Raw genomic sequence first — 22,844 nt, 5'->3', positions numbered from 1 at the left:
TATTCCTCAAAAAAGTTGGCATTACTCTCTCCACTTTGCATCCCATTCCCTAATCAACCTACTCTGATCATGTCTCCCTCCTTAACTGTCCACTGAAACTGCTCTTATCAAGTTCACTACCCTTTGCCACATCCAATGTCAATTATCTGATTCATTTTACCCCACCTCTCAGAAGCATTCCACACACCTGCTCATTGTGGGGGGAAAAAGAAAAGCTTTAATTCTTTTTCCACTTGGCTTCCAGATCACCACATTTCTTTACGCCTCACTTTTTCTGATCATTCCTCAGTCTTTCTCTCACTGAACTCTAAATGGGTGATTTATACAATTCCATAGACATCTATATGATAGAGACTCCCAAATATTTATCTCCTCTGAATTCTAGGATCATATATCCCACTGCCTACTCAACATTTCTTCAGTTTCTAAAAAGCGTGTCAAACATAATGTGTCACTCACCTAATCCCCGCCAAATTTTCCTATCTCAGTATCTAGTACCACCGTTCACTGGTATGCTCAAGTCCAAGCCTAAGTGTTATCCATGATTCCTCTCTGTCCTTCACACTTCAAACTCAATCCACTAGGGAGTTCAGTCAGCACCATCTCCCAAATAGATCCCAAGTCTGATCATTACTTCTCCACTGATTTAACCCTAAGCCACCTGGACAATTCCAACAGCCTCCTATCTGGACCCTCTGCTTCCACCCTTGCAACTATCCTTCCCCTCTTCCCCATCAATTTCTTCTTCCCATGTAGAGTAACTACTAAATATGCACATGTATGCACGTACATGCACACACACAGACACACGCATACACCGGATCATATAACTCTCCTGGTTCAAAAGCTTCCATTGCAACTAGAAAAAATCCAAACTCCAAAACCATAGCCGATGATACGATCTGGATACGGATAACTCTGACCACACCTCCAACTATTCTCCTACCTCATTCACTCCAAACACAAGGATTTTCTCTTTGGTTCCTTTAACAACCAAGCTCATTTCATCTCAAGGGTTTTGTGAACGCTATTTTTTCTGCTTGTAGTAGTACCTTTTGCTCTGGATTTTTGCATGGCTATCTCTATTCAACTCAAATGTTATCTCCTAAAAGAAGTTATCTGTGACTTCCATAGCTGAAATTACAACCCTTACCCCTAATACTCTCCATCACACCATTTCTTTCATGGCACTTAACAATTTTTGGACTTTACAGTATACTTTATAATAACACCTAAATACAAGAAAAAAATTCCCCAAAATTGTCCCTGAAAAAGACAAAATTCTTTTTAAAGTTTTTAATAAAGTCTATCATAGCACTTTCTCTTTATTTAAAAAAAAAAACACAATTCAATTCAATGATGGCGCCAAATGCTTCTGAAAATCACTTGATAGATTTGGTTTTAAAAAGAGATGATGATGATATTTAATATACATTTTGCATCTTTTTTCCTGAGGTAGAACTTCGTGACTGAATTGCTGGGATATCATTGTAATTATGTTGTGAATATCATAAATATATTCCTAGATGACAAATTATTTGAAAGCCCTAATGTTAAAATATAATGCTATGTGCAGATTCAAAAATTGTCATATCCCTGGTAACTTAGAAAGAAGCAAAGAAGAAATTGTGTGGAAAATTATGTCAGATACCTTAAAAAATGGCTCTAGTGATGTCAAAAACAATGATGAAAAGCGGCATATAAAGCATTTATATATAATTATTTCAGGAAATGTAAGTGCAGAATGGTAACACTGTTAAATTATATATTATATGTAATATCGAATTTAACATATGCACACAAAACTGAATTAATGGGTCAAATACTTTAAGTTAACATGTACCTGTTCTATTCACATTTGTAGTTATATATTCAAGTTGATCAAAAGAAATTTGGGGCATCCTTGTACTAAAAAAATTGCCTATTATTTGAGTTTTTCTCGTTATCAGATTTGTATAGTAAATTACTCCTTGTTTACTTTTTCGCTGTTTATCTCTGCCTGCTATTATTTGTCCCTGCCCTTTGAGGCAAGAGCTTTGTCTCATTCTCCACTGTTTCCCCAGACCCTAAATCATGAGCCTCTAAGAAATATTTATTGAAGGAATAAATTCAAGCCAAAAAAAGGCTTCTAATTATTTTCATAAATAGTTGTCTGAGATGTGAAAAAGTAATAACCCAACAATACATATCCATTAGACAGATCCAGGATTTCAAAAAATCAAACTGTTTACAAGAAAGAATTTAGTTATAACTGCACAGATAACAATACCACTGTTAAATCATTCCAGAATCTGCTCCTGATACACCCCACCCCCACCCCAGCACTACAGTTACCATAATTACAGTGTTGGTTAAAGCAAGGTAAGCTAGTGACAAACTTTTCATCAATCTTTAACCTGTTTGGATGACTCCTGTTTAGATCTATGATCTTTCCTATAACTTACCGATATTTATAGGCTGAACTGACATCAGAGGTGACTGAAAAATGACTCCAGCAGATGTAATTTTCAAATACATAAAAAGAGTGTAGTTGAGTTTGGCTGTTGGCACCGGCACACGACATTCATAACACTCGTGAACACTGCAGTTGCACTGAACAAGCTGAAAACTGCCTTTCTGGGGGACCAGGGGCGACTCTTCTAACACTTCCGGCCTATATGAAGAAAGAAGAACTAAATATTAATATAGTTGTGAAGGTACTGGACATATTGAAAATGTAGGACACAAAATCCAAATTGAGATAAACTGCTCTGGACACCCACCTTAAAGGGCATCTGGCAAAAAGATACATTATATCAGGGAAACAAAGATAAGGGTTAAAGCAGGTGAGCCATCAGAAATAATATAAGCAAGACAATAGTGAGCAACGAGGACGTACTGAAAGGCAAGGAAAATTGCTATCCTAATCCCTATATCCAGAGAACATATCTTTCAAAATAAACATGAAATAAAGGCTTTTCCAGACATGCCAAAATTGAAATGATTCATCACTATGAGACGTGCATTATAAAAAAACGCTAAAGGAAAACCTTCAGGCAAAAAGAAAATGATAGCAGATGAAGTCTGGTTCCACACAAAGAAAATAAAATTTAACTAAGAGGGTAAATATTTACTTACTGTTTAATGCAAAAATAAAAACCATGTAGTGTGAGGTTTTTTTACATAGGTAGAAGTAAAATGTATGACATTAGCACCAAGCTTGGGGAGGAGGAAGATATGTCAGCATGCAGTGAAGTGGTATAATATCACTTCGAGGTATAATATCAGGCTATAATAAGTTAAAAACCTATATTATAAATCCTAAAGCAACGACTAACATAATAATGCAAGAAGTTATAATTAATAAGCTACAATATTCAAGCCAATGGACTACTAGTGTAAAGATAGAAAAAATAAGGTTCCTGGAAAAGAATAGAGACCAACACTTACATGGAAAACAGAATAGAGACCAATTTTTTACAAAGATTCAAAAGCAGTTCTGTAGAAAAAGGGTAGTCTTTTTAATAAATTGTGCTGGTACAATGGGATATCTATATGCCAGGGGCGGTGGGGGAGGGGGGAGAACAACTTTCAAGTCTTACCTCACACCAGATTCAAAAATTAATTCAAAACGGATTATCAATTCAAATTTAAAACCTAAAGCTATGAAACTTCCAGAAGAGAGCATGAGAAAATTTTTGTGACCTTGGGTTAGGTAAAAATTCTTGGCTGCAACATCAAATGCTTGATCCATAAAAGAACAAACTGACAAATTGGACTTTTGTCAAGATTGAAAACTTCTGTTCTTTGAAAGATACAGATAACAAAAAGACAAGCCATAGATTGAGAGAATACGCCAATCATCTATCTGATAAAGCACTTGTATCCAGAAGATACAACGAACTCTAAAAACTCACTAATACTAAAATTAAAAATCCCATTAAAAAATAGGCAAAGATTTCAACAGTCACTTCACCATGGAAGATAGAAGAATGAAAATAAGCATGTGAAAAGAACCCAATATCATTAGTTATTCAGGAAACACAAATTAAAACCACAATAAGATACCACTATTCACATATTATAATGGCTAACATGAAAAAGATTAATCATACAAAGTATTGAACAGGATGTAGTGGAATTGGAATTCTAACGCAATGCTGGTGGGAAAGTACAATAATACAACTTTGGAAAACAGTTTGGCAATTTCTTAAGTTGTTAAACATACACCTAACATATGATTTACACATTCCACTCCCAGGTTTGCATCCAAGAGAAATGAAAGCATATTTCCTTAGAGATTTGTATACAAATAAGTACAGAGACTTGTAGCACTTTTATTTGTAATAGCCAAAAACTGTAAACAACTAAAATGTTTATCAACAGGTAAATGGATAAACAAATTGTGCTATATCCATATAACGGAATACTACTCGGCAAGGAAGAAGAATGAACTACCAGTAAATACACACAACATGAATGAATCTCAAAATCATGCCATATAAAATAATGACAAAAGTATGTATGATTGCATTTATAAAAAATTCTAGGGGCGGCCAGATATCTCAGTTGGTTAGAGTGTGGTTCTCTTAACAACAAGGTTGCCAGTTCGATCCCCACATAGGCCACTGTGAGCTGCACCCTCCACAACTAGATTGAAACAACTACTTGACTTGGAGCTGAAGGGTCCCGGAAAAACACACTTAAATAAGTAAAAGTTTTTAAAAAGAAAAGAAAGAAAGAAGAGTTTATTTTTTAAAAAAATTCTAGAAAATGCAAAGTAACCTATGGTAACAGAAAGCAGATCAGACATTGCTTGAGGACAGTGGGGGGCAGGCATGGTAGTGGTAGGGTACCACAGGTAGGGGTGGAGGGTGAGATTAAAAAGGGGCAGGAAGGAATTTTGTGATTGGCAATATATTCATTTTCTTCATTATAATGATGATTTTATGACTGGTTTCATTTATCAAAAATTATCTTTATACTTTAAATATGTACAGTTTATTGTGTGTTAATTATTTCTCTAAAGTTGTTTACAACAACAAAAATCTAGGAAAAGAAACTTAAGCAATACTTTGCCAATCATTGTAAACCTACAAATGAATGGGTTAACCTTAAAATATAATTGTAATTAGTTGGGTAAAGTTACCTAACTCAAGACATGAAGAATAATAGCATGCAACCAAGACACAGAGAGTTGTTATTTCTGATTTTTAGTGTTTTTTTTAATCTGCTTGGTCCCCTAGTCTAAGCCTTGCTGTAAATGAGAAGACTTCAGGGTGGGAGTAGGGAGGGGGGAATACAATGCCTCAAATTCCCCTGTCTTGCTTGAGCTAGCCCCATTCTGTCCATAAATATGTCTTGCCTTCTATTCAAACCACTCTATGCTTTTTAAAGAACTTAGAGATAGGGAGAGAGTATTCATATTTAAGCATGATCACTGCCTTCGGATATCTTGCAATTCTTTGGGGGGAAAAACTGTAAGTGATAAATATACTAATTAAAAATTCAGTGTGGAGGAAGTGTTGCTTTAGAAATTGTGCTAACTAGCACATACATGAGCATTCAGATATAAACACAACATGAAAGAAATGGGCCCTAATCTTTCCATACACATCCCACTAGTATTAAATGTTTTGAATTATGATACACTTTCATAATTTATCATAGACCCTAGTATTAATTTAGTCCTAAAAAGATCAATCAGAAAACATTTACAGACCTTTTAATGTGCAAAGCCATCTACTGGGTACTGTGTAAGGGATAATGAGAAAAGCACACTAAATTAACACCGAGATTTAAACTGAAGTTCTTCCGTTTGCTTAGGAGCCATAAGACCACAGACATGTAAGGGCATTTTGTGAACCCCCGTTTCCTTAATCAATAAAATAAAGAACACACCTGCACCATCTATTTTACAAGGTGGTTATGAATATCAAAGGAAATTATATGAAAATATTTTTGTAAGTCCTGTACACCCATAAAATACTTTTTTTAATCAGAGGTGCAACGGTCAAACGACTTAGCATTTTCAATTTTATCTAAATGTTTAAACAAAGACAATAAAATACAGTTTTTAAAAACGTCACACCATGCCTTTTATGAGTTTTTCGAATATTAAAATAAAAGCTTTTATCAAAAGGGTATAAAGTAAATTGAATCAATTGTGGTATTTTATGTCAGAAATTTTGACTGAGGAACTCCCAAATTTTAAGGCAAAAATAGAACTGAAGAGAAAATAAGACATATATTCTCAACTACTACTTTTTAAAGGATAAGAAATTCTAGTGATATTTTTCTTTTCTAAAACAAAAAAAAGGTAGAATTACACTGTGTTAATTTAGATGATATTGCCAATGCCATCCTTTTCTAAACACAGTGGACATTTGTAGAATAAATTTGATTACCAATTAGATTAACTCTGTGGTTTCTCTAATATTTCACTGTTAATCAATTTCACTATTTAATCAATCTTCATTTTCTTTATAATTTCAATATACACAAAGAAAATAAAACATATAGCATACATCCATAAGTATATAATGACTATATATAACATATACTATATAATATATATAACAGTAATTCAAAATTTGTTTTTCTTGAAGCATCTCCATTCTAAAAATTTCCAAACCACCACAACAAATAACCCCATCATGAAACCCTAGGAATCAATCTAAAACTAATTTTTGGATGTTCTAAGCAGGAGTTAGGAAACTACAACCCAACAAACCAAATATACCTGTTTTGTACAGCTTGTAAGTTAAGATTGGTTTGTTACATTTTCAACTGGTTTTTAAAAAGAAAAAAAAAGAAAGAATGTTCTATGACAAATGGAAATTATATGAAATTCAAATTTTGGTGTCCATAAACATAGTCATGCAATTTTCAACCCCAGCAATAGTCCAAAAATATAGACCTGGAACTCATCTGAAGTCTTGTGCTCCCATGTTCAGTGCTCTTTTCATTACATCCAACATGTCTTATTATCATATGATAAATTTTACTGTTACCATTGTCATTTTATTTAGGAGATTAATAAAGACATTAGTGGCTCCAATTAAACAATATTTTAACTGTGTCATGTTAATATTTCTATAAATAGGAACATTAGAGAATTATAGAATTATTTCAAAGCATATTTTTCCTTTAGGAAAACATTAGATATTTCTCATATTTATGACAGCAGTTTTTCCAAGTTTGTGTGAAGCCTTGTTATTTGCCAAAGTCAGAACAAGAACTTTTTACTTCCAAAAGACTTTTAAAAGTTTTAAGTATTTATGAACATCAAATGATACCCTAAAAAATTGATCATTTTAAATATAAGGATTAAAGTGATAATCAAGTTTTTAAAATAAGAAAGAGATACATTGGTTTAACATAACCAAAACTTAAGAATTTTTGAAATTCTTCAAAAATTTTTATGCAGCAAAATATTTTATCCCTTCCCAATTCTCTCTCTTTCTCTCTCTCTGCCACTATTTATTTAATTTCTCTATATATGAGTAAACTTTACTTGAAAGTGAAGACAGTAAAAAAAAATTGTCAAATAAATTTTAAATGGCTTCTTTACAAATTTCACCATTTGGTCAATTTTTCTACACAGAAATTAGATGTATAAGATTTAGTATTGAAATTTCATTTTCGGCAGACACAGTGGTTTATAGAAAGCACATTCTGTCCTCTGACCTTTGGTCAAATTATTTGTTCCCAGAACATTTTTCTATGAAGATGTTAAAACTTCTCTAAGAGATTTATACTAAGTTATTACAGGAATAAGACCAAATGGGTACCCTCCAAATTTCTGATTGTGACACAAACTAAGAGCAAAACATAGTAGACAAACCAGTTAACAGGAATTAGAAAATTTAGTATAGCCTTCTATATCATTTAATCAAGTCAATTATTTTAAATCTCAGAGTGGTTATCTATATAAATGTTACCCAAAAAAATCTACTTTGCTAATCCCAAACTATTTCAAAGACCATATTAGTACCCCAGACTAGTTTCTTCATAAGAATTACCTGGAGACTTGTTAAAAAAATAGATTCCTAGACCATCCAGGAAGAACTCAGTAGGTCTGGGGCTAAGGAATCTGTTTTTAATAAGTGTCATAAATCAGTGGTTCTCAAAACCTGGTTGTCAAATCAGTAACCATCATCACCTGGAACTTGACAGAAATGCAAATTACTAGCTCCACCCCAGAGCTTGAGAATCAAGCCCAGGTGAGAAGTATTGACCTAGATAAATCTTATCAAGGAGACAAATTTAAGAAGCATTTTGTAAAACACAAAGTACTCTTCACATATAAGATATTACCACACACGGAAAATCAACAAGGATAGGAAAGAGGAAGAAAAGAAGAAAAAAAAGAGGAATGAAACAAGAATGAATGGCCCTTAATGTACATCAAGTTCACAATATCACTACATGGGCAGAGGGGAGGAAATCCTAATTAACTTTGGAACATAGTGTTTTGATCATAACCTTTAGCCTTAGCAAAGACAAAATAAGTCTAAACAAATATTATACTCTAGCTAATATGTTTGTTTTTCACGGTGCTATGGATTAGCAATTTCAAAACTACATGTATTCTAGGACTGAGCAAATGAGTAATATATTGCAGGAAAGGGAAGCCAGGTTTCTCACTGCTGGAGAAACGAGTTAAGAAAAGAAAAAGAAAGAAAGGGAAGGCTAGAATGAATTCTGTTGTTTTGGACTAGAATGGGAGATATTAGTATGGACACAAGCTTTTAATATATGTTTATATGGAGAGATATAAATTGTGTATTTTAATATATATACATCATGTATATATTATGTGTGTACATATGCATATTATGTGTATACATAAGTATAACTAGCTCTGTGCTGAGAGAGCCTAGAAACAATGCAACTCAAGTAACAATGAGCACCTAGCCCTGACATACTGCTTTGTAAATACTATTCTCCAATCAAAAGGAATCAAGGCTCGTTGGACAAATTGCTGGTTCCAGCATTATAGCAGGCAAAATATAAAACCAACGTGAAACATTTTGTAGCAGTGGAAGAACACTATTCCTAAAATGTCGCAATTAATATTGAGTACTTTCGTTTACTTCACAAATTTTTTTCTAAAAATTTCAGTCACTCCTTTTTTACATCATTAATTTCTCTCCTCATTATATCCATGTTTTCCTTTATATCATTGAGTATGTGCAGCATATTAATAACTGTCTTTGTCTGCTAATTCTATCAACTTTGTCGTTTCTGGGTCTGTTTCTATTGATTGATTTTCTTTTTTCTCTTGATTATCGGTTACATTTTCCTGTTCCTTCATACAAATATTCATATGTAATTTTTTTTACTGGATGCCAGATTGTGAATATTACATTTTTGAGTGTGTATTGTACTGTTTAGCTTTAAAGATTGGTAAAAAAAAAATTCTGGCAGTCGGTTAGTAACTTGGGCACCAGTTTGAACCTTTAAGCTTCTTTTAAGTTCTTTTTGGGATAGCATAGTGTAGCCTTGACTCTCGGGCTAATTAGGCTTGACTCTCGGGCTATACTTTTAAAGTATAGCTATTATATGGGGTTTCTAAAAATGTCACTGACATTTAACAAGGTCTCACCAAACTGTTTGATGGAAACTTTAATTATTCCTGGCCCTGTGTGACTTCTGGGAATTGTTTAGCTTATAGCTCCTGGTAATTGTTATCTTCCTAGAAGTTTTTCTTACCCAACATCATGGGCAGAATGGTATTCCGCCAAAGAGTCAAGGGGACCCCCTCTGTACCTCCTGGATTCATGGATTCAAGCCCTCTTACACTCTCTGAACTTCTATCTATGTTTCATTGATTCACCAATATTTCTGGGCTCTGCTTGAGTTCTGCAACCCTATGCCATGTTCTGGAAATCGCCTCTTCAGACAGCCTGAGTGACAGAGGACTCATTTTGTTTCCTTCTCTCAGGAATTGCAGTTCTGTTCTGTCTTTGTCCAATATCTGAAAATGGATGCTTCCTACATTTTATCAAGTTTCCTAATTGTTTATGATGGAAGAGCAATCCCAGACCCTATCATTCCCTCATGGCCAGAAGTCACTTTTCTTGACTTTGTATATTAATTTTGGAAGATATAATGTATTCGCACAGTCCAAAATTGTGTTTTCTTTAAAGGGAGTAGTGAAATGGGGGTAGTTATTTGATGAAAATGTGTGATCAAGGAAATCCATGTCTTAAGTGGGAGTTATTCCAGCATGTCTGTCATTGAGAGAGAAACTTGAAGATGCAGGAAAGAGAGGGGATCACTGCAAGATCAAAGTTCTTGAATAGGCCACAGGGGATGGGACTCAAAACCCATGAGAAAGGGTTCACTTTAGACTGGAACACAGAGACTTCATCTACAATGAAAGAAGCAAAGGAAACTGCCTAGGCACTGGCATGAGTAGACTGATAGATTTGGGGAGAAGGGCAATCATAAGAGAATCTCCCACTGCTCCTTTTTTCCTGGTGAAACTCAAATACAACGTCATCAGCAGGTCTGTCTGGCTCTCTCTAAGGGAAGCCAGCTGCAATGTTGTAACGTGCTCCATGGAGAAATTCACGTGACAAGCACCTGAAGGAGGCCTGCAGTTACAGGCAGGAAGGAACTCAGTCCAACAACCTATGAGGACCTTGGAAGTCCAGGAAGTGAGCTTGGAAACAGATCCTCCTGAAGTTCAACCTTGAAATAACTGCAATCCTAGCTGACATCTTCATTGTAATCTTGTGAAAGACCTTGAGGCAGATGTTCCCCGGGTAAGCTGCACTGGGATTCCTGATCCATAGAAACTGAAAGATGATAAATGTTTGTTGTTTTAAGCCACAAAATATTGTGTAATTTATTATATAGCATAGATAACCAAGGCAGATGTCGGTACCTGGAAATGAGATAGTGCCATAATAAATACCTAAAAATGTGACAGTGGCTTTGGAACCAGGCGATGGGCAGAAGCTAGAAAGATTTGGACAAGCATGATATAGAGAATGCCTAAATTGCCTTGAATGGACTGCTGGTAGAAATCTGGATTTTGAGGACATTGCAAGTGAGGGAACAAAAGAAAGTGAGGAACATATTATTAGGTTCGTGCAAAAGTAATTGCGGTTTAACAGGTTAAAAATAATTCCAAAAAACGCAATTACTTTTGCACCAACCTAATAGAAACTGGAGGAAAGGGGATCTTTCTTATGTACTGGCACAAAGCTAAGTGCCTACTGAACTGGGTCACCTACTTCAAGACATTTTTAAGCAAGAGTGAAGGTGCCTCTCGGTTTCTTCTTGCTGCAAGAGGAGAGATATACATTGAGGAAAGGGCTGTGAAACAAAAGAAACCAGGACTTTAGAGCTACGTATGAAATACTCAGCCTCTCCAGATGGCAAAAGATATTAAAATTAAGAAATGGCTTTTAAGCAAAGATCAAAGAGAAGGGCTTATCTCTAAGAAATCTGTGAGCTTTTGTCTAATGGAGTGAACCCAAGGAAGATTCACAGGAGCCGTGTGGTCTTATGAGAGAATTAGAATAGCAGAATCACAATAGCTTAGACTGAAAGAATACAAAATGAAACAAAGCCACTGGACTCCCCAAACCGTGCTTACTGTAAGCATACTGACAAAGATACTCAGCTGCAGAGTTGTTCACCTTGTCATGAAAAAGGAGAAACATATGCCCAGATCGCAGAGCCAAGAAACATGTAGAATTACTTCTGAGGTTGAGATAATAGAGGAAATAAGCCTAACAAAAGGAGTAGGAGAAGAGATGGTCAGAGTGTGGGATCCTTGAACTGAGATTATATAAAGAACATGCTTATCAGTAATGACAAGGTTTAGAGTATGTTCATGAGAATGGGTGAACCAAGTGGAGTGAAAAAAATAAGAATAAAAATAAAGCATTCAAGAAACTGAATATCATCCATGTGGATATTGGAATCACTAACAACGCAGATAGGACTAATACTGAAGAAACAAAGTCAACTAGGTGTCAGCAGTTACAAATGTCCAAACTCCCTGGATGATCCTTGCTTGTTCATCCACACTGACTTCTCATCATTCCCCTCCTTCCCAGCCCAACCACGCAATGTTTCAAGTCCTCAAGTGTCTATATGTGACTACAGACCTTTGCAAATGCTCTTCACTCGATCTGGCTCATTCTTCTGTGCCCCTCATAATCTAGGCAGATATTTCTGGCATATGATCCCCAAGTCCCTGTGTTTATTACATCACAGTCTTTTCAAAGTTTGTTGTTTTGCTCTTTGCCTTTACTGTTAGCTCCAGGGGAAGGGCTGAGTCTCAGTTGTTTCACAGTGTTTCCCACACTCAGCTCAGTGCCTAGTACACAGAGTCTGCACCTTACGAAGGAAGAAGATTTCCTTCCTAGGTCTAAGATAAAATGTCTAAAGCTGTTCCAGAATAGCACGTTTCTATGCTACCTCTCCTTCAAATCCTCTGACAAACATTAATATCTGAGCTCAAACAATGCTTTTCCTTAAGGGACATATTTATAGGGCTTTAAATCCCTTATAAACATTAGGGTTTAGTTCCTTTTAAAAATGTAATTATTTACACATGGAAGCATTTGAGAGCTTTCTCTTGTGAATTCCCTAATGTCCAGAGAAGGTGATTTTGATTTAAAACTTTTGTGGCGTAACCACCATTATGGATTTTCTCTCCCATGGAGGTCTCATTTGTTATACTGGCCAGCTCTTCCTCCTGATCTGGAGTCTTATTTAAATTACTTGGAGATACATTGCCCAAAGATGTGCACTAAAGTAGAATTCGAGGCAGAACTAGCATGTAACAATTGGTAAAATATACATATTAACCAAATCATACAAAGGATAGAACAATTAATGTGGGGAAAAGAAAAGAGAATGTTTCTCAAATTGCATGCACTTATAACAGGTTTTCCTGTTCTAATAATTCTAGAAACCTGAGTTAAAAATAAAAGCAGGTCAAAAGAATCTGCAAAATTAATCCTATGATCAAGTTTAAAAATCTAGCTAATTTATCATAATTTTCTCTTTTTTCTGGGTTCTACCGTTTAGATGCATAGACCAGTGACTACTCAGCTAACTAAAGGTCTCAGCTGTAGTAGCTAAGTTACTATGCTATTTTGTAATGCTCTGATATATTTATATAGAATACCTTTTTCAGAAAGTGCAGAACTCAAGACATAACTATAGTCTATACACATTAAAACTTAAGACTTTACACATAGCCACAGAGTTTTAAAACGGAGCACATTGCTCTAACCTGCTAATAATATTTGAAATTCTCTTGAATAGGCACCCAGAGAGTTTTTGATCACCATCCCAAGTATTTAGGTCATTGTAGGAATGTACTGCATTGCAAAAGAATTTATTTCTCTGAGCTAAAATCTATTTTGCTCAATAAAATCTATTTCTGCCCCAAACTTCAAATATTTCTTCATGAACAACAGTACTTCCTTCCTTCTCTCAATACTCAGAAGCTGAGGTGAGACTCACCTCACAATTTTTTCAGAATATATGCCCATTCTTATCTACAATGTCTTTCTACCTAAATCAACAGAAAAAGAAAAGAAGAAACCTAATGGAAAAGAAAGTTGTATAAAAATTATATATATATATATATATATATATATATATATATATATATACACACACACACATATATATATACTATATATGTATATATACTATATATTATATATGTATATATGTATATATATATAATATATGTATATATATCCTCTTAGAAATATACAGAGATATGAAAGGAAATGTAGGGATAAGAGAGGTTTCACAGTCCACTTCTGCATATGGAAGCTCTTGCATTTAAATTTAAAAAAATTGAACTGTCCAAATTAATTTACTTGGTACTTACATAACATATAAAAGATGGACCTTAAGGTCATAATTCTTGACAGAATTCTTAAATAATGACTCCATGTAACAGATGAATAATTTCAAGTCCTCTTTCATCCAGCACTGTATGTTCCAGTTTGCACCTGAATTAAAAATAAGCTACATTAAATCTGAAAAACATTCTGAACAACTCAGTGAAAGAGAAGAGCTAAATTAAATTTACCAGTGTTCTGATACAACTTCCACTGCCCATTCTGAGAGAAAAAAAACAGACTCTACCTAGTGGTATGTGTTTGCCCAAGTCATTCCGTTCCTTTGGCCTTCAGTTTCCTTTTTTGTAAAGTAAGAGAATTAAATTCAATTATTCCTTCTCAAACTTTTTTATCCTGAACCACTTAAGAAGGACAAATCCTCAAAACTCACATAGCTTGGTTAATGCTCACTTTCCAAGAGAAAAGAGAACATTAAATATCAAAGTACAAGCAAATTTGGAGCAGTATTTATGTGTCTACTTTAGCAATAAAAGCATGGTGATTCACATTTGAACTATGATGTATGCCTTAAATTCTTGTTATTGTAATATTACAGGCTCCAAACACAACTGATGAAAGTTTATTTCACTGCACACCGAAAAACTTACCTGATAACGAAAGATAAACTATAGGTGATTTTTAATTTAGAAAGCCAAGAATAGCAACAACTGAAAATCATGACTAACTTCAGACGAGACTAAAACTATCTTAAGGCAACACTAACACATTTTCCCAAACCTAAAAGATTTCTAGCTTGGCAGCACTCTTGACCCCAATGAAATAAACCACCTACTTGGCAGAATATTAAATAGAAATCTGCAGTAACCACCATTTAAACTAGTAATTTTAGTTATAAAAACGTAAACTAACTTAGAAGTAACTAGGTATTAGCCTTATTTATACAGTATATAAAATTAAAACCTACAGCATCATGATCATGCCTCTTAAGTGAAGAAAGTGTTAACATTTTTTGATCATTTCGAGGCTTATCCCAAGGACCCTGACTTCTTAAGTTCATTCTTGGTACATTTAATAATCACTGAAATGGCTAAGTTAATTTCCCTTACAAATTGAAAAAAAAAAAAAAAAGCACTTCACTTAAAATTAAATTACATGACTAGACTCAATGGGAGACACTCGGAGCTAGTCTAACTTGTTCCAGAACTCTGATTTTTATTGCATATTTATGCTTTATCCTTATTCCTAAACTGATTTCAACACACTGGAGTGTTTCTTCCATCTAATCAGTGGTGTTCAAGCAGGGGGGTATTTGGTGGCCCGCCAGGAAATAGCTGGCAAAGTCTGGAGATACGTTCTGATTGCTACAAGTGGGGAGAGAGTGGTATAGCCATCTATTGATAGTAGGTAGAAGCCAGAGATGCTGCTAAATCTCCTCTAAGGCACAGAACAGCTCCCCATAACCAAGAATTATCTGGTCTAATATGTCACTAGTATTGAGGTTGAGAAATCCTGATTAACCCTACAAAGGAGTGCTATACTGTGTGTGTCTTTATTCCCACACTGAAGATTTCTTCAGATTGCTGAGTCAATTGACTTGGCTCCATTAGTTCTTCCAGGAGGCTTGGAAATAATTTTGTTGTTTAGATTTCCAGATGCAGCATTATTAACTACACTAGCTACATGCAAGATTTCAAATATATATTGGTTGCAGAGCGATTCTTTGCTTGAACTAATATTATTCACAAATGCTTTAAGATTGAACTAATTTAACAGTTTAATATTTTAAGTATTTTATCTATTTAACAAAATCAGGTGTGCTTTCTCTATTTTAAAGCAAAATTAGAAGTCTACACCAAATGTATTTATAGATAAAAAGAGTTCCTTCATTACATTTTTATTTTAGTTTTATAGGATATAAAATAATTCGGGGCTTATTAGTTTGGTCCCATGATGAATCCTGATTTTATTACTCATATAAAATGATGGTATGTGTTAAGAATCCCATCCATAAGACATCTATTTCATACAGGTTCCAGAGAATGAAAAGATTTGGTTCAATACAGTTAAATAAAAGCTAAATCTTGGAAAGTTAAAATACTTACCTATTTGTTGAAAAACTGCAGAGTTTACTGTTGAAACAACTTCCTTCCCTTCAATGTTGTCTGCATGTACAGAGCAGTTTTTATCTTCCTCACTCCAAAAGCAACAGTGGACAGTTGGTTTGGATGAGAAGTTAGAAAAGTAGGTACCACTTGAATTAAATTTAGCTTCAACAGCTGCCTCATATTGTCCATTCAAATCTGAAGTATTCTTTGAGATTCCAGGAGGCAAGACAACGTCATGGGTTGTATTTGGTGGCATGCAAAACAACTTAAATCTCCAGGGAGTAATTGGATATGAGAAGTTAAACGCTGTTATCACATAAATAAATTCTGCTAGGACATTAAAAAGACACATAGGAAAATAATTAATCATTTTGACTATAACATACATAGGAAGTATCTAAGATTAAACCATACAGTGCTCAGTAGTAATGATTTAACTTTTCAAGTGCTCAATCAGCACCTACTACACAGCTCTATGCTTTGACTGCACAGGGTGTTATACTTAAGAGGGTGCATTTATTTATAGAGAAAACGTCACTCTCTAGCACCCCTTTTTGGAAATTTATGCTTAATTTTCTTCATTAATCTAACATTTATATTTTAATGAAAGGGAATTATAGTTAAATATTTCAATCTCCTTTCCTAAAAAGAATTCTAATGAACTTCAGCAGAAATAAGAAATATCTGGATGTGTAATTATATAAACAAATAGTAAAGTGTTGTTTTAATATTTCTTAAAGAGAATAACACCAAAATATTAACAGTACTATCACTGAGTGCTTTTAGAAAGATTTTGTTTTCAACATCAGGACAACTAAATGATCTCCTGACTCTGCCCATAATCTTCCAGATATAGGACATTACATAAGACATGTCCTTAATGCATTCTCCAATAATTGATGCACATTGACAGACTTCTTACACAGACTTCCATTGTTGACTAAAGACAATTATCACTTTTTAGACATATAAAAACTAAGAACAATTATATAATTCTGTACAAAAAGAATCCTCAAAAGTGACATTTGTGTTTTAATAACTAATTCTTTAAAAATAAAATCACAATTCTCCATAATTCTTTCTTTTACAAATTATGCAAATAACCCAACAGCTGTGTTACCTCATATACAAACTAATGCAGAATGAGAATTCTGAGAATTTTACGTGGATTTATATGGAATAAGTATTTTGAAGGATTAAGGTAAATGTAAAATTGTAAGAAAATAGAAATTTTTAAAAATCAACTCATGATCATTATAATTATAAAAATAATATATGTAAAAATATTCAAACAATATGTAAGTAATGACAGTTCACAGTTTGGTTTCTAAATCTTTCTATAAATATAAGTATGTATCAGATGCAAAAATTAAGACAAAAATAATTAACATGACTGATATGATTTTGCCCACAGTGATAACAATTAGCCAAAAGTGAATTCTCATTGCAACTGTGTTCCTTTGTACTTCAATCTTCTTAACACATTTCTAAAATCAGAATATCTCAATGAAAAGAGACTAAGTTATTTCTTTCGTTTTACAAAACCGTGAATATGTAATGTTACTAATTAAAACTATTGTATTTTCAGGCTGTACATGGAGGAATGATTCAGTTGGCTGAACTGAAATTAGCCTAAATTCTTCAAAGAAGTATTTGAAATTTAAAATGTAATCATGAATGTCATAGAAACAGCAACTATTGAATCAGCTTAATTAAATGATGATTCTATTTTGTTTACATGCTTCCTTTGCAAATGATACTTCTTTCCCTCCAAATGAACCCTAAATAGCAAGGAGTCTAGTATTTGCATCTGAAAGCATATATTATCAGAGTAACAATATCCTGAGAACTCTTCTGATTCACAAAACTTGATCAAACCACAAACATCTTGGAAACATTTGAGATTTGGAGCCTAATAAAAATTAGATAGATAATATAAGAGAGAGAAGTATGTTATCACTTTCTGATCCCTTATGGCATAGTGTTTTGTTTTGTTTTGTTTTGTTTTGTTTTGTTTTGTTTTGTTTTGTTTTGTTGAAATTGGTTAACAGTGGAGTTCTGTTGAGTATTTTCTGTAAATATATACATGTCTGCAAATGAGAATGAACAGTGTGTACAACGAGACTGGTAGAGAAGCTCATAAGAGCACCTTTAGATTGGAGTAGCTGGGGAGATGCTCAGAACTAAATACACAGGTAATAGCTGACAGATAAAGTGGGTTTCGTTAAAGATAGCCTGGCTTTAATTTCAAAAACTTGGAACACAGAACAAATTAGATGATTTGAAGTTTTGTTTTGTTTTGTTTAATCAGAATAAAACTAGAACGTGGTAAGAAACAAATGAGAATGGTACACTCCAAAGTCATCAGCAATGTATGATTAATTTCAAACAGATTTCTGCTATAGTTCAAGGCAGTTAAAAATAAGAAGACGTTAAAAAAAAATCTGTAAGCTTTCTCTTAAGGATATTCCTGTAATGGGAAGGAGAAAGACTAATACACATATAATTTCTGAAAGCATTCTTCTGGTGTTATTCAAGATGGAAATTTCCAAAGTATACACCATCCCTTGATAATAGTTCTTTATAACATATTTGTTATTGTTTATCAGAGTTATAATGCAAAATAGCATTTCAAATGACATCTCCTTTCCATATGAGAATAAACCCATCATTTTGTGTCATAGTCATTTATTTTAAATATGATCACCAAGTAAATTGCTCCTTGACACAGAGAATTAAAGATTTGACTATTATCTTGTAACAGAGTGAAATATTCGGTCTCTCTGACTCCATCTTGTTCAAGCCTGGGTTGTTCCCAGGGCCTTCAGGATCATAGCTCCTGCTTAGTCTTGCATATATACATGCCAATCATTAGAGGAATTCTGCTTGCAGCTTGAGTTTTACTAAAACAGCCCCTCCCATTTCTCCTTCCCTTGACATAAAAGAAGCCTGAACTCTGTACTTTCTTAAGGTGGATTTGAGGATTAGGTCTCCTGTCTTCTCTGTTGGCTCCTTCTCAAGCAACAAAACTTTCCTTACTCCAAACTCTGAAGTTTTGAGTTTTGGCCTTTCGAAGCATTGGGCACATGCACTTTGGATTAGTATCAATCTGATATATATATAGACCTAGATATGCTGTATATCTATATATATAGAGAGAGAGCTATATCTATATAGACATAGAGATAGATGATAGATAGATAGATAGATAGATAGATAGATAGATAGATAGATAGATAGATATACACTGAGGGTGCCAAAAAAGCGTGTACAAGTGGACACTTTGGTCAACGTTGCTCAAGCAGTGGTTTGCCGTAATCAGAAGTGTCTGGATGCTGATGGTAACCACTTCGAGCACCTCTTGTAATTGCAGAAGTCAAACGTGACTTGTATTCATCTGTTGTTATCAGTATATATTGAGTATTACAATTTTAATAGTTCTTTCCTTTCTGAAAATGTGTACACAACTTTTTGGCACCATGTATATGTACATATGTACATATATACATATATGTGTAACTTAATAGTGCTACATTTGCTAAATAAAATTAAAATATTCAAGGGTCATTGTATCTTGTTTCTAAGTATGTATAAGGGTGTTAATGTGTATATATAAATTTCCTGTACTGTAAAAGAAAACAAAGTTAAAAGAAAATGATGGGCAAAAAGGAAAAATGTGCAAAACATAAGAAATTGTTAGGGCTATGATGGTTAATGTTATGAGGCAACTTGTCAAGGCCCACAGGGTACTCAGACATTTGGTCAAATATTCTGCTGGGTATATCTGTGAGGATGCTTCTAGATTAATTTAACATTTGAATCAGCAGACCAAGTAAAGCTGATTGCCTTCCCTAATGTGGGTGGGCCTCATCCCATCAATTGGAGAGCTGAAGAGAACAAAAAGTCTGAGTCACAGGGAACTCCTATTGCCTGACTAACATCAGTCTTTTCCTTCCTTTAGACTCAAACTGAAACATCCATCCTTCTTGAGTCTCAAACCTGCCAGTGTTCAGGTTGGAATTTATACTATCAGCTCTCCTGGGTCTCCAGCTTGCCAACTGCATATCTTGGGGACATCTCAGCCTCCATAAAGTTATGTGACAATTCCTTATAATAAATTTAAAATGTCTTCATATATATATATATATATATATATATATATATATATATATATATATATTCTGTTTCTGTGGAGAACACTGACTGATACTGCAAAGCTAAATATCTATTACATTTTAGACATTTCTAAAAATCAACTAAGACCAATAAAATCCAACAAGAAAACTGGTCAAAGTATATGAATTAGAAAATCATATAATAAATGTAAATGGTCAATAAACAGGGTTCAACCTCACAAATAATCAAATGAATAAAACTGAAATGAGATTCCATATTTTGCGTACCTGACAGGTCAAAAAGGTAAAAGAATAATCATATGTATCTTAAAGGCGTATGCATCAGAAATGCAATGGAATAGCACTCATATACTTACATTCAGACTGCAAATGGTACAAAGCTTTACGGAAAAGATTTCACAGTACCTATCAAATTCAAAAATGTGCATATATTCTACATAAGAATCTCTCTTTAGGAATTAATCTACAGAAATATTCTCCCAAATATACAAAGATATATGTATGTGGATTTCAATGCAGCATGATTTGTTACAGAAAAAGAAATATCTACCAATGGGAAACATCAAATAAATTAATAAATTAAGGTCCATTCATACAGTTAACTGCCGTGTAATCATTAAACAAATAAGTACATCAGTAAATACTGAAAAAAGTTGTCATGACACATTGAAAAGCTGAAGTGTGTGTGTGTGTGTGTGTGTGTGTGTGTGTGTCTGTGTCTGTGTGTGTGTTAGTGTTATAGTTCTGGAAGGACACACATCAGGTTGTTTCCAGGAGGTTGGAAATGGTTTTCATTTTCACTTTTTCAAAGGGTTAGAAGGATTTTCATTCTCACTTTTTCAAAGGGTTAGAAGGGATTTTCACTCTTAAATTTTTGTTTAGTGAGCATGAGCATGAGAATTCCTAACTGGAGATGAGAAATTCTGTTAGCCAATAAAGTAAACAGCAACTCCAAGGGAAAAATTTCTACCTTATTTATAGACAGATAAAAGGCAAATGACTTACCCCAGTGTAACAAAGCCACAAAAAATTTTTGACACGTCATCTTACTTCGGAGAAGTACACCTGAAAAACAGTAAATCTAAAAAACTAAAAACCCTGACATATATACAAGCTGTCCATAGAAAATATAAAAGGAAAAGGATTATAAATCAGTTCTTAAATTTGGATTACCTATAACACTCTGGATCAATATCAGAGAAGTATCTCACATTAAAGTATAATTATGTTATAGACTTATTCTCGTGCACATGTTTTCTTACATAGTTAAAATCAGCCATATATTCATATGACATAATCAAAAAATTGTCTGTCCTTCCTATGATACTACAAAGCCAAATGGTTAGAACATAGGTAATGACTGCATATTTATTTCCAATAAAAAGGAGGAAATTTCCCAATATGCTTTTGGAAACCCACTGTTCATTTGCAGATGAGACAATATTCACTTAGGAGAGTTATCAGAGTAATTTAAGAAAAGTTCAATGGTGTAATATAGCCAAACGATAGGGTGATTTTAGAGACAAGCTTTCCCATGAATTCTATTCAATTCGAAACACATCATGAACAAGATTATTTGTACCAATATGTCATGAATTAGAATGCTACTATTATTTTAATATATTTGGGCTTAGGTTTATAATGAAACACTAAAGGCTTTTTATAGTCCAAGCGTTTTTATTATCTCAAATTGGGGATTAGGTTCACTACATGCAAGTTCATCTGAGGCTAAAAAAAAAAAAAAAAGACCCTGAATTAGGTGTCAGGAGTCGGGGTGCCAATCTAGACTTTTTCACTAATCACTGTATGCCTTGGGACATCAACATTCTAGACCTCAGGTTCCTCATCTACAAGTCAGACTGATGGATGATCTCTCCCATCCCTTTCAGAACTGCCCATAATTCTGGGTGATTTTATTTGAAAATAGAAGTCACATCTTTACGACAAAGAATGTTATAAAATATTAAGTACAAAATATGTCTCATCTGAGAATTGGTAGCACGTGATCAGCAAACAGAAAAACGTGTTTGTTTATTTCACAACTTAATAACTCTTGGGAAGAAAATGGGTGTGTATAAACATTGTGTAGTCTGGTAAATTTGTTTTTGAGACTATCAGTTTTTCAGCAGAATTTGGGTTCTTTAATACTGACATCGCAATGTTTCTTTAGGATTTTTAAAAATTGGTTTAGTTTGGAATCCTCAGTATCTAATCATATGAAATGTGTACAAATTTCTTCTAGCTTTTTATGTTACCTGTTTCTGATACAAAATTTTCTCATGAAATAAACCCAAGGGCAAGTTTCATAATCAAGATGTGTCATAGATACAACATATTCGTAGACTAAGTGTTTCAAATGAACTGACTAGTGACTACTCATTTAATCCAACAATTGATTTGACTCACTTTTAACTCAAATGATTATCCACTTAGCTAAGTGACAAAATAGATCAGTTGTTTTTCCTTACATAAGACAACCATTCTTTTATTTAATGCTCCATGAAAAACACAAACTATTTTTATGGTTTGAAATCTTGCATTCAGGTTTTGTTCTGTATAACAAAAACACAACCACAAGTATGAAAAGGGCATAGATGCAACCTTGAGGAGAATGTGAAAGGTGGTACTTCCCATAGCTTCAAAGAGAGAAATATTTATATGCACCCTGACTTGTACCAGAAAAGGACATAAGGAGGTTTACAAAAACAGAAATAATACAGAAAAAACATGACAGAAAATTTTAAACTGTGAGGGGAAAAAAAAATCATGTG

The 22,844-nt window shown here is 33.8% G+C and overlaps 1 protein-coding gene across 12 annotated transcripts in view; it reads right to left on the bottom strand.

The window, feature by feature from the left end:
* The window catches only part of LEPR (leptin receptor), a 78,293-nt gene that overhangs the window by 37,818 nt on the left and 17,631 nt on the right, over window positions 1–22,844 (bottom strand). For 6 of the 12 annotated variants that reach the window (XM_019731856.3, XM_019731832.3, XM_074334873.2 and 3 more), the window contains 4 exons: window positions 21,079–21,138; window positions 15,935–16,264; window positions 13,859–13,982; window positions 2,445–2,653 (listed from right to left, as the gene is read on the bottom strand). In XM_019731856.3, the coding sequence (XP_019587415.3) occupies window positions 2,445–2,653; window positions 13,859–13,982; window positions 15,935–16,264; window positions 21,079–21,118 (703 nt within the window). In that variant the 5' untranslated portion in view covers window positions 21,119–21,138. Of the gene's footprint in view, window positions 1–2,444; window positions 2,654–13,858; window positions 13,983–15,934; window positions 16,268–21,078; window positions 21,155–22,844 lie in introns of all 12 variants that reach the window. The other 6 variants (XM_088791188.1, XM_088791189.1, XM_088791186.1 and 3 more) reach the window with 3 other exon arrangements.

The sequence above is a fragment of the Rhinolophus sinicus genome, chromosome 14 (genome assembly GCF_057876585.1).
Source record: "Rhinolophus sinicus isolate RSI-liver-muscle chromosome 14, RSI-T2T, whole genome shotgun sequence".
NCBI classification, from domain to species: domain Eukaryota; kingdom Metazoa; phylum Chordata; class Mammalia; order Chiroptera; family Rhinolophidae; genus Rhinolophus; species Rhinolophus sinicus.
Note: the sequence above shows the minus strand (reverse complement) of the source record. Positions and strands in the feature narration are given on the sequence as shown.